Below are 13,172 nucleotides of genomic sequence, written 5' to 3'. Positions count from 1 at the left end.
GCAGTGGGAGGTGCAGTATATGTAGTGGGAGGGGAATAAAGCTGTTGCAGTGCAGTGTATGCAGTGAGAGGTGCAGTATATGCAGTGGGAGGGGAATAAAGCTGTTGCAGTGCAGTGTATGCAGTGGAAGGTGCAGTATATGCAGTGGGAGGGGAATGAAGCTGTTGCAGTGCAGTATATGCGATGGGAGGTGCAGTATATGCAGTGGGAGGGGAATAAAGCTGTTGCAGTGCAGTGTATGCAGTGGGAGGTGCAGTATATGCAGTGGGAGGGGAATAAAGCTGTTGCAGTGCAGTGTATGCGATGGGAGGTGCAGTATATACAGTGGGAGGGGAATAAAGCTGTTGCAGTGCAGTGTATGCAGTGGGAGGTGCAGTATATGCAGTGGGAGGGGAATAAAGCTGTTGCAGTGCAGTATATGCGATGGGAGGTGCAGTATATGCAGTGGGAGGGGAATAAAGCTGTTGCAGTGCAGTGTATGCAGTGGAAGGTGCAGTATATGCAGTGGGAGGGGAATAAAGCTGTTGCAGTGCAGTATATGCGATGGGAGGTGCAGTATATGCAGTGGGAGGGGAATAAAGCTGTTGCAGTGCAGTGTATGCAGTGGGAGGTGCAGTATATGCAGTGGGAGGGGAATAAAGCTGTTGCAGTGCAGTGTATGCAGTGGGAGGTGCAGTATATACAGTGGGAGGGGAATAAAGCTGTTGCAGTGCAGTGTATGCAGTGGGAGGTGCAGTATATGCAGTGGGAGGGGAATAAAGCTGTTGCAGTGCAGTATATGCGATGGGAGGTGCAGTATATGCAGTGGGAGGGGAATAAAGCTGTTGCAGTGCAGTGTATGCAGTGGGAGGTGCAGTATATGCAGTGGGAGGGGAATAAAGCTGTTGCAGTGCAGTGTATGCAGTGGGAGGTGCAGTATATGCAGTGGGAGGGGAATAAAGCTGTTGCAGTGCAGTGTATGCAGTGGGAGGTGCAGTCTCAATACATTAAGGTTTAATTGGTGCTCTGGCCACATTGTTTACTTTAAAGGGGGGGAGTGCCTATATAGAAAATGACGCATCCTGATGACGTAGTTCCGACAGTGAATAAAAGATGTTCCTCCATCTTGGGACGCCCCGGCGTGAAGGAAGTGACGACATTTGTAAACCCCCCCCCCGGACGGTGAAGAGCCGCCATCTTTGTGCTCCCCGGAAGTGATGTTTTTCTGAGCAGGTGCCGCCATCTTGCTGCTCCCGTTAACATGCCGGGGCTCGCGGAGAAGGAGTCCGAGCTCTCCGAGCGGATTGAGAGCTTTGTGGCCGAGCTGAAGCGGGGAGGACGGAGGCCGAGCTCGGAGGAGACCGCAAGGGATACAGTGGGCCTTCTCAGGAGGATCATAGCGCAGGCCCGATGGGGGAACGCCGGTAATTAGTGAGACCATAACCACTGACACACTAATACCCCCATTGGGGGCAACTACTGACACACTAATACCCCCACTGGGGGCAACTACTGACACACTAATACCCTAATACCCCCTGAGGGTAACTACTGACACACTAATACCCCCACTGGGGGCAACTACTGACACACTAATACCCCCACTGGGGGCAACTACTGACACACTAATACCCCCACTGGGGGCAACTACTGACACACTAATACCCTAATACCCCCTGAGGGTAACTACTGACACACTAATACCCCCACTGGGGGCAACTACTGACACACTAATACCCCCACTGGGGGCAACTACTGACACACTAATACCCCCACTGGGGGCAACTACTGACACACTAATACCCTAATACCCCCTGAGGGTAACTACTGACACACTAATACCCCCACTGGGGGCAACTACTGACACACTAATACCCCCACCGGGGGTAACTACTGACACACTAATACCCTAATACCCCCCTGAGGGTAACTACTGACACACTAATACCCCTCCTGGGGGTAACTACTGACACACTAATACCCTAATACCCCCCTGAGGGTAACTACTGACACACTAATACCCTAATACCCCCCTGAGGGTAACTACTGACACACTAATACCCCCCTGGGGGCAACTACTGACACACTAATACCCTAATACCCCCCTGAGGGTAACTACTGACACACTAATACCCCTCCTGGGGGTAACTACTGACACACTAATACCCCTCCTGGGGGTAACTACTGACACACTAATACCCCTCCTGGGGGTAACTACTGACACACTAATACCCCCCTGGGGGCAACTACTGACACACTAATACCCTAATACCCCCCTGAGGGTAACTACTGACACACTAATACCCCCCTGGGGGTCACCACTGAGCCCACTAATACCACATGATTAATGGCTGGGCCCCTATACATCCCCTGTTTAGGTAATGACATTCTATGTGAGGTATCACTCACAAACTCTCCAGTAAGATTAGGGCTGCCAGACACACCATGAATTCCTAGAGACATGTTTCCATATGGCCAGGACATGACTGTTCTCCCCTTGCACCACGTAGCCTACTTACAATGTAATTAAGATGGATCCCAGTGGAGCTACCATTGGCTGTTTTCCCCCCTGCAGCATATAAATGCAGTCTCCTACGCAGGGCTCGACCAATCCCAGGCACCTGGCCGCCATGACTACTCACAGTCTGCTCCCTTGGGCGCTGCAGTGATGCTGGAAGCCGGGATACGACAACACTTTAACTTTGGGATAAATAAACCGCGCATGCGGGAGCAGAGCAGGAATAACTTGAGGATTACAGGGAAAAGATCCACTCTAGCTGTCCCAAAGGTAGGGAGGCTGGGTGGTGTATTTCATTAAAACAAGTAAGAATAATTTGTGAGTGTGACCGGTCCCCTCTAAACCCAGGGCAAATATGTTTTTACCTGCAATTTTTCCCCACACTGCGCCAATCTCACCGCGGCTGGCCCAGATAATCCGTCTCGATGATCTCATCCAATCCAGGAAAGCATTATTATATTATTATTATACAGGAGTATCAAAATGCTGCACTGTGCCAATCAGCATCTCTGTGGGTAATATTCAGCATCTCCATGTAGACACTGTATTAGGAAGCACCCCTAGTGGCCATCTGAATAATTGCTACTAGAGATGTTACTAGCCAGTCTGTCTATTCTCTGAATAGGCAATGTTTCCATTGAAAAGCCTGTAGGGACAGGCTATAAGCACAATAATGTCCCTTTAAGAATTTTATTTTTGTCGTTGAAAATAAAGCTTTGTTAGTTTACTGGTTCCTAACTTTTTTTTAGCTGGCTCCTAGATTTAAATCAAACTTGTCAAACCCTGTCTTACGGAGTAGAGACATTTGTCTAAGTGTATTGCACCCCTAGTAATAACTGTAATAATAATCCCCTTTTCACCAGGTAAGTGTCTTCTGGGGCTAGTGCTGAATATACGACCACAATCAATGTACATTGACTGCATTAGTGCCCCTCGCACAGGGTAATAATTGTAACCATCACTATTAGTATTGATATTAATGGCCATCTAACAGCAATCTTATTTTAGGAGAGCTGATGGAGATTATTCGCAGGGAAGGGCGGAGAATGACTGCTGCACAGCCATCAGAAACTACCGTGGGAAACATGGTACGTCGCGTCCTGAAACTTGTCCGTGAAGAGTATAGTAGGTGAGTGTCCAGGAAAAAGAGCCGGCAGAATGATGTCTTAAGTTAATCTGTGTTCTAAAAAATGAAACGTGCCTGCTAGTTACTCCAGTTTCCATGGCAGTTACCCCACTTTAAGTGCTATGTTGCACTTTTCAGAACACATCTCATTTATTGTGTGGACTTAGAACCTGGAGTCTATGTAGGAAGCCCTCTGCAAAAGCAGGTCCTAATCCAGCTAACAAGCTAAGTGCTGATCCTGTCTCCTTTGCTGTGTAGGCTGCGAGGACGTAGTGAGGAGAATGACCAGCAGGAGTCACTGCATAATCTGGTTACCGCAGAGGGTTTGAGTGATGACTTCAATACTCCATTACCCCAGCTGAAGGCCAATGTGATTGAAGCCGTGAATGAACTGCTGCTGGAGCTTGGTAATGAGTGCCACATTGTATCCCTTAGATGTCACAGGTTTCTTCTATCTTTTTATTGATTGTCCTTTTCTTATTGGTTCATTATGACCCCCTTAGAGGGAACCACAGAAAACATCACTGCGCAAGCCAAGGAGCACATTCATTCCAATGAGGTCATCATGACCATTGGTCGGTCACAAACAGTTCAGCTATTTCTGGAGGAGGCTGCCCGCAAGAGAAAATTCCACGTTATCGTGGCAGAGTGTGCACCCTTCTGCCAGGTAGGAGATGGAGAACTGCCCCAGTGGAGGATGTTTGTGAGACGTCTTTCTCTGGTAGTGGGATCGTTTTACCAGCATTGGGTATCTGTGACAGTAAAGATGTCCTAGTGTTAATATTTATGAGACCTCTTTCCATGGGTTCCCACGGTGGGCTTTGACAAGGCGCCATGCCCTCCAGCTGTCTTACTGATTGGCATTGATCATGCTGAATAATTACAATCTTACATCCCTAGGGCCATGACATGGCTGTCAGTTTGTCCAAGGCTGGTATTGAGACCACAGTGATCACAGACGCTGCTATCTTTGCTGTAATGTCTCGAGTGAATAAAGTAAGTAGCCTTTGCTGCTACAGTTTGTTTTCTAGATTATATGTGAAGCTGACAGTTTTATCTGTTTACAGGTCATCATTGGAACAAAGACCATCCTAGCAAATGGATCTCTGCGTGCTGTGTCTGGGACACATACATTGGCTTTGGCTGCCAAACACCACTCTACTCCACTCATTGTCTGCGCTCCTATGTTCAAGTTGTCTCCACAGGTAGTGCTTCTTCACCCCACTGTAATATGCTGTATATTTTGGGCGGGAGTTAATGTCTTGGAGTGGTAGCACATGGAAGTAAATTTGCTTCTTTCCGCAGTTCCCCAATGAGGAGGATTCGTTTCACAAATTTGTCTCTCCACAAGAGGTTCTGCCTTTTTCAGAAGGTACGTACTGTAATCCCAGCATTAATTCAGCTCTGTGTTTAAGCAGTGTGTACTGGGGAAGCTCCCTGTCAGAGTAGTGCATGTGTGCTGGGGAGGCTCGGCATCTGAGCAGCGCGTGTGTGCTGGGGGGAGGCTCAGTGTCAAAGCCGTGCTTGTGTGCTGGGGGAGGCCTGGCGTCAGCCGTGCGTGGGCGCGCTGGTGGAGGCCTGGCGTCAGAACCGTGGGTGGGCGCGCTGGGGGAGGCCTGGCGTCAGAGCCGTGCGTGGGCGCGCTGGGGGAGGCCTGGTGTCAGAGCCGTGCGTGGGCGCGCTGGGGGAGGCCTGGCGTCAGAGCCGTGCGTCGGCACGCTGGGGGAGGCCTGGCGTCAGAGCAGTGCTTGGGTGCACTGGGTGAGGCCTGGTATCAGCAGTGCGTGGGGGAAGGCCTGGCGTCAGAACAGTGCGTGGGCACTGGGGAAGCCTGGCGTCAGCAGTGCGTGGGCGCGCTGGGTGAGGCCTGGCGTCAGCAGTGCTGGGGGGGCGGCGCTGGGCGAGGCCTGGTGTCAGCAGTGCTGGGGGGGCGGCGCTGGGCGAGGCCTGGCGTCAGCAGTGCTGGGGGGGCGGCGCTGGGCGAGGCCTGGCGTCAGCAGTGCTGGGGGGGCGGCGCTGGGCGAGGCCTGGCGTCAGAGCAGTGCTGGGGGGGCGTGCTGGGCGAGGCCTGGCGTCAGAGCAGTGCGTGGGCACTGGGGGAGGCTCAGTATTAAAGTTATGTTTAACACATTGTTTGTTTTAAAGAGCATACAATTTATCTAAACGTGGTTCATATGCTCTTTGTCATAGCGCAGGTGCTGACCCTTCTGTGAATAGAGCACGTCTCGTATTGTGCTGAGGGAATATAGGAATAGTGACTGATTTATTTCCATTCTGACATTAACGTGTTGGTGATGAGGCCGGCACATCATCATCATCATCATAGTGGAGATCTACTTTGCTTGAGGTGTGTAGATGTGAGATCTGTCCCCCAGCGGGGTGGGACGTAGGTAGAGCCTGGAGGTTTGTCCTGTATTAGTGTAGTACCCATTCAGCTGGAGTGATGGTGGCATGGCACTAATCAAGGAGGTGAGTATTTAAACTATTAAATATATCGCTGATCATTTTGATCCATATCTACTCATTGCTCAGTGGGATATTAGGTCTTTAAGTGGGACTGTAATGTCAGGTATAGCAATGAGTGATGAGAAGATTTTTATTTTTTTATTTTAAACAATGTGTAACTGTATCCAGCTAATTATGATTTATTTCCCAGTTCACAATAATTCATCATAAATAAGCCCTCCCATGGGGTCCAGTGTCTTGATTTTTACAGCCCCAGGTAGGGAGACCAGTTTGTTTATTTTATGTTTTCTGTTGCAGGTGAAATCCTGTCCCAGGTGAGCGCTCACTGCCCGATTTTTGATCATGTTCCACCTGAACTTATCACACTGTTTATTTCAAACATAGGCGGCAATGCTCCATCTTATATATATCGTCTGATGAGTGAGCTGTATCACCCTGCTGATCATGAACTTTGATTCCTGGCACTGCTACCGTTTTACTCGTTAAATTAATAAAGACCTGTGACAGTGTGATATCTGTGTGCATTGTAACCTTCAAGCTGTCAAAATAAAAAGGACGGTGTGTACGTCTCGCTCAGCCAGGGTTCGTGTCAGAGCAGATTTAAATTTTATTCTCCGTTGAGATGAAATCTGCTCTCCTATTCATCTCCCAGGCTGCACGCTTCTCACAAAGACGTCTCAGGTTAGGCTTCAGCGGAATCTATCAGGAAACATAGCAAAGTTTAGAGGGGCAATCCAAGCCCCTTTTACACATCACAAAGCTAATAAATATGAAAAGCAAGCACTGTTTAATGCCCCTACTATAGAGATACTGACTGAGACCTGATTATCAGTCCTGGTCCTCCTATTGGAGCATGGAATCCCATGGCATTCCCACTACCTGTACAGGCTAGTGAACCTTTTAATGGATTAGGTAGAGATGTTGCTACCAATCCTCTGGCATCAATAAAAAGTCACAATGTATAGTTAGACAGAATCTTGTACATTAGATACTACAATATAATGGTTACCTTGTGCTCCAGGTGGGATATGTCTGCCAGGGGCAGTATGGCCGGTCTCCCGTGTGCACACTGGAAGGGCAGGTTACAACGCGACAGAGCCTGGATCAGGTGTCTGCACTCCGTTAATGTTAGACTGTCATTAAACTTTACAGCTCCTGTGTGACAAGCAAAAACATGTCTGCAAGATTTCAAAGCAAAACCTGGTGTATGTGGTACAATCATCATGTTATCCACATATCACTACTTTACCCCTAACTCCAATAACCAGCCTGCATCTTACTAAACGATATGATTGGTTTGCACCTTCAATGCAGGTTAGGTAAACGCCAGGTTTGTTCACAGTGATTTAATTACAAATTGATCTGTAAGAAATGCGGCTTGGATTGCTTTTATCTATGCAATGCCCCCCCCAATGAGTATTATTGAAAGCTCTCACCGTGACAGGCCTGTGACGCAAGCACCTTTAGTACAGTCAGGGGAACGGACGTTTGAGCTGCTCCAGCTGTCTGAAACATCTAAGAAGTGGAGAGATATATCAGAGTTTCCATTTTAGACATGGCTGATGCATAACGTAAGGCTATAGAACGTCATTTCCTGCTGTGGCAACCCTTGCAGTACATAATCTTGATAGAGTTGGTATTAAACTTAACTCTGTTTTAAAAAGGTATTTTTTGAAATCTATTGGATGTGTTATTTTGAAAATAATTTGACCTCAGAGTACGACTCGTCAGATACAGAATACACCCTCTGACCAAACACAAACTCCCATAACCCCCAGTACTAGCAACCCCCGCAGTATTCTTAAAAAAGGCGTTAATTTTTTAGCCATGGGTCAACAAGACGACATTCCCAACTATCAGACACGCTATCAATCCAGGAATCAGGGAAGGGGGGGAGGGAGAGGGAGAGCACGAAGGAGACGATACTAAACCAGAACTTAATGACAGTGACTTCCCCTGTACAAAAACCACATGTGGTCAATCTATCTACATTTACCCTAAATGAACACCACATTAAGGTATTGGAAAGGGGACTCTCCTTCGTACCAACACCTGTCTTTGACAAATTCACGTGGATTAAAGACTTACATTTATTTGTACGTAAACTGGCCCTACACAAGTATCATACTATCAATGAGGAGAAAAAATCTAGAGCTCTTGGCTTGTCATGTAAAGATTTAGAACTAGTGAATACACTTGTATCACTCTTGGATGAGAGTGACATTCAATTGCCTACGGAATACACCAAGTTAAAACCCAAAAGCCGGTTTACCCCTAACTTCTCGAGCTTTAGGAATCTGGATTTGTTTTTAGAAGCAGTAAAAAGTGAGATTGAGGGTATAGAGAGTAACTGTTTCAATTCCTTCCCCAATGATAACCTCTCCAGAGCAGAGCAAATAGCTCTGAAATCACTCAAAGATAATGAACAGCTGGTTATCAAACCAGCGGACAAGGGGGGCAATGTGGTAGTTATGAACACATCTGACTACGAACACATGGTACAGAGAGTCCTAGGGAATAATGAAACTTACATGCTACTAAAGACCGACCCTACAAACTCATTTCTAACCAAGTACAAAGAGATACTGGATGAAGGCCGCAGTGGGGGGTTGCTATCCAGGGACGAATACGAATTCATCCTGAACCGTTGCCCCAGGATAGCAACCTTCTACTGCCTGCCGAAAATCCACAAGAACACACAGTATCCTCCTGGGCGGCCTATCGTTTCAGGTGTTGATAACCTAACACAGAACGGCAGTCTGTACATTGAGAAAATACTACGACCTTTTGTTGAACAACTCCCCTCATATATCAGGGATACGAAACAGGCACTGTCACTCTTGTCAAATCTACGATTACCAACGACAGCGAAGCTATGTAGTTTGGATGTCGAGGCCCTCTATTCCTCAATTCCCCACGAAAGAGGTGTTGAACATACAAAACACTTCCTGGACCAGAGAGGTCCAAAACACACTGCCCACACCAAGTTTATATTACAACTACTAGGCTTCATTCTGTCTCACAATTATTTCCTATTTCATGACAGATTCTTTCACCAGATAAGGGGGACGGCAATGGGCACTGCGTGTGCGCCATCCTATGCCAATCTCCATTTAGGCTGGTGGGAGCTACAAGTCATGAAATCTAATACTCTGTCTGTCTATATACCGAAAATACATACATGGCTCAGGTATATAGATGACATTTTCATTGTCTGGCTGGGAGTGGAAGAAGAATTCAATGAATTTGTCTCCTTACTGAACGTTAATGAGGAGAACCTCAGATTTACGACAGAATTTGGGGGACAAACTTTGAATTTTCTGGATATAACCATATCAATCAATACGAACGGCTCTCTGAGAACAACTCTGTTTAAAAAACCAACAGCATCTAATGCATTATTGAGATGGGATAGTTTTCATCCCAGACCACTAAAACAGGGTATACCGGTGGGACAATACTTGAGGGTGCGTAGGAATTGCACAGATCTATCGGACTTTAAGATCAAAGCAGCCCTACTGAGACAACAGTTCCGTGAAAAAGGCTACCCGAATAAATGCCTCAAAAAGGCATACCAAAGGGCCCTTGAAATGGACAGAGACGATCTTATCTCAGATCAACCCAAACTAACGCTGCCAAATAAATCCATCCGCATGATCGGAACCTTCGACACAGGATGGGACACAGTGAAAAAGTCAATAGAGAAATTTTGGCCTATACTCCTGAAGGACGCTCACCTAAAAGATGTCCTCAGCCCTAGAGCAACCATTACAGCACGTAGAGGTAAAAACCTCCGTGATGTGTTGGTACCGAGCCACTTCTCAAGTAAACAAAACAAAACGACCTGGCTGGGCCGTAATCCTCCCTGTGGCTCCTTTAAGTGCGGAAGATGTGTTGCATGCAAATACATCTTAAGAGACTCGAAAAAAGTCCAAGATAGTGATGGACAACAAACCTTTGAAATTACCCACTTTTTCAATTGCAATACAGCTGGCTTGGTATATCTTCTTACCTGCAGCTGTAAAATGCTATACGTGGGTAAAACCTTTAGACCATTCAAGGAACGTATAAAGGAACACGTTAGGTCCCCAAAAAACCGCATGGAAACACCAATTTCCAGACACCTAAAAAACGTCCATGATGGTATATCTCATGATATTAGGTTCTGTGGCCTAGAATGGGTCAAGAGGGACCAGAGACGAGGGGATTTCGATAAACTCCTAGACAAAAGGAATGTAGGTGGATCTACAAACTAAAATCCCTGAGCCCTAAAGGCCTGAATGAGGGTTTTTCCTTCTCCCCATACATCTAACTACCACTAGATGAAAAAAATTCTACAGGGGGTGATAATTTAGACACACCCACGGTTCTTGACTGAGTAAACTAGTATAAACGTATATAGTGTACAACTATATCGAGTCACTGATGTGCTACATATGGCACACCAATGACTCCACTGTGTACATGTACATATACAGAAACAATGATGTAAATATGTAAATATGTATATATGAATACAACTCTCCATTAATATACACCCCCTCCCTGTTTTGACCTGCATACACGATCTATTATGATTATACCTTGATCCTTTTGTATTAACTTTACGGTATTTATACCTGAACCTGGTACTGGTCTAATCCAATGGGGATTATGACCATAGAATTGAGGAGTATATTTTTCTGTTCATTACCTAAACTCGTCTGTCGGGACGGTCTACCTTAAGAGTACACATGAAGGATCTGAGACCGACTGGGTCCCTTTCAACCAAATTAACCTTATGGAACATATAAAAAATGGGGGCCACACCACAACTTAATATAACTCAATGTTTGAACATTGGTCCAAACATGGACAAATTGATAACAACTAGGGAGGGTCTAGTAGAATGACCAGGCTCTGTATGAAACCATATATAGCTTTCTCTTATACTCTCCTGTCCCTTTAAATGGACGGACCCCCGGCATTTAAGAAAAGTATACAGTACATACAAAAGGTTAATAAACCTACAGCACCTATCTGTGGCATATGCACAGCATGTTAATGGATGCTGTTTCATATTTACTCAGTACAGACATCGGGTTGCTGAATCTAAGTCCCTGCGCAGGCGCACGATCTACTCTGCGCGCGCACAATGCACGACCGGCTAGATCACCATGGCAATGGCCAAACAAACCCGACATCCGGATAATCTTTTCTGAACAGATTCGACCGGGCTGTAACCCCGCCCCTAGCCACTCCCCAGTTAACGCTGATTGGAGTTGACGGTTGCTGGGCGGATCCTCACCCGATATATACTCACTTCCCTACAGCTGTACCAGAAGCTCTTGATAAAGGCGTGTGACCACGCCGAAACGCGCGTCGAGCGTTTGCCGGTTATTTTTAACGCTGAGGAATGCAAACGGCTACCCTTTGGGGGACTTGGGGGATGCAATATTTTATATAGCAATCTTTCTTTTGTATTAGGACATCCAGTCATATGCAGTATTAGACTGCCTGCACGATAGGGCATGCAGCAACAGCACTAAGGGAATAGGGGAGACAGATTGAGTTGTGCCTTGGAGCCAGCTCAGCATTAGATTTACACCCTTTCAGTGCTGGTTGTAGCAGTAGTACTGAATACCGACAGGAGACTCTCTCTAAACAGCAGTATTAGTGCAAGCCCTTTTGATACTGGATGCCTTTGTAACAGCTACTCTCCCTAGCTAGTTAGACAGCTATTTTTATAAGCGTTAGGCTGCCTTGAAGCAGCAGTGTGTGAGGAATCTACTTTTGAATTAACTACAACTTATCTAGGTGGTTTATGTGACTATATGGCTTGGATATCTGGGGAATAGTGGGGTGGTTGGTAAGCATCAGCCTGTGTATGGGATTTTATGCCTAACCAGTTACTAACTTACTTCTAGATACGCTTGGCTGTACCATCCCTTTACCCTTAAACCTAGATCTATGCATTATATACCACTTTTTGTTGTCCTGAGACACTCCCTCTCACCACTGTGTTAATCCAGTGTAAAGCCATCTGTCCACTATTATATGTATCTCCCGTCTATGATATATTATTACAAGGAGAACTTTGGATATTAGATGGTATTCACTGACCTAGCCTGTGTGGTTGTGTATATGAATATATACATAGGTGCTGCCATTACGGTCTTCAGTGACCAAACAGTTCCCTATGTACTATTTTTGATTGGAACAAACAATAGTATATATACATAATTCACCTCAGCCTAACGGTGCAATCCTACCTCTCCTAGCCGAAATACCTATTAAGTCTTACAGACTGTGGATATTTAGCTCTAGAGGAATGTAGTGTATGTGACATCTGATTTAAATTTATATCGTACTATATATTGTACCTTATACTCTAATTACAATTCAGATATCACTGCCATTCCCAATACCTGTCGACAATATCCATTTTGCATTTACTCAGCTTTTAATTCACTTGTATTTTCACGAGTGTATCACTATCACCTCACTGTGTTTTTTTGTGTGTTATCCGTAAGCGGTCAAATAAAGGTTATACCGTACATTTATTCAATTTTTATAGAGATATCTTCTAGTGAAACAGGGGTCCATTTTTTCCAACTATAATGGAACACCCAGTTTCACTTTAGTCTTTTTTTCGCTTAACATTTATGGGGTTCATGCCCTTCTGATATCTCTGTGACCCATTGGGAGTTTTCTCGAGATAGGCTTGTTCCATCTTGAATTTCTCCTTTCTTTTCTTTGTGTTATTTTGTATTACGTTTTTACACACTGTATGGCAGGTTATGAATTGCTTTAATACCCATAGTGCTGTGTGCATGCGCCAAACTTACTTTTGAAGCACTCGTGCTGGTAAGAATCGTGTGTGAGGACATTATCCTGACACAGTAGAGCAGCAGAGATGAATGTAATTTAAGGTATCGCACTACTTACTACTTTCATTGTTTTATATAATAAAATGTGTCAATATGCCTTGTGCACAGAGGTGTAAAAGAAGTATGTGCACAGGACAGAGAATAGCAGAAACAGCATAGAATCCAGCTATATCCCATCACGGTCAGTGACCAGAACCAGCACAGAATCCGGCTA

General features: G+C 45.8%; 2 protein-coding genes across 5 annotated transcripts in view; one reads left to right on the top strand and one right to left on the bottom strand.

Annotated features, from left to right (window-relative positions):
• Window positions 1-1,192: 1,192 nt before the first annotated feature.
• EIF2B2 (eukaryotic translation initiation factor 2B subunit beta) lies at window positions 1,193-6,584 on the top strand. Of its 2 annotated transcripts, none has more exons than XM_063439887.1 (8): window positions 1,193-1,403; window positions 3,506-3,626; window positions 3,882-4,030; window positions 4,127-4,290; window positions 4,524-4,619; window positions 4,691-4,828; window positions 4,929-4,995; window positions 6,387-6,584. In XM_063439887.1, the coding sequence occupies exons 1-8, from the start codon at window positions 1,241-1,243 to the stop codon at window positions 6,542-6,544; spliced, it is 1,056 nt and encodes a 351-aa protein (XP_063295957.1). In that variant the 5' UTR covers window positions 1,193-1,240; the 3' UTR covers window positions 6,545-6,584. The 2 variants fall into 2 exon arrangements, with proteins under 2 accessions (XP_063295957.1, XP_063295958.1); XM_063439888.1 differs by having other exon boundaries at window positions 1,287-1,403; window positions 3,492-3,626.
• Window positions 6,367-13,172, bottom strand: part of MLH3 (mutL homolog 3) — a 46,953-nt gene continuing 40,147 nt past the window's right edge. For all 3 annotated transcript variants that reach the window (XM_063439885.1, XM_063439884.1, XM_063439886.1), the window contains exons 11-13: window positions 7,526-7,604; window positions 7,099-7,244; window positions 6,367-6,788 (exon numbers count right to left, since the gene is read on the bottom strand). In XM_063439885.1, coding sequence (XP_063295955.1) covers window positions 6,690-6,788; window positions 7,099-7,244; window positions 7,526-7,604 — 324 coding nt within the window. In that variant the 3' untranslated portion in view covers window positions 6,367-6,689. The remainder of the gene's footprint in view (window positions 6,789-7,098; window positions 7,245-7,525; window positions 7,605-13,172) is intronic.

The sequence above is a fragment of the Pelobates fuscus genome, chromosome 13, assembly GCF_036172605.1.
Source record: "Pelobates fuscus isolate aPelFus1 chromosome 13, aPelFus1.pri, whole genome shotgun sequence".
NCBI lineage: Eukaryota > Metazoa > Chordata > Amphibia > Anura > Pelobatidae > Pelobates > Pelobates fuscus.
This window is presented reverse-complemented; position numbering and strand designations above follow the sequence as displayed.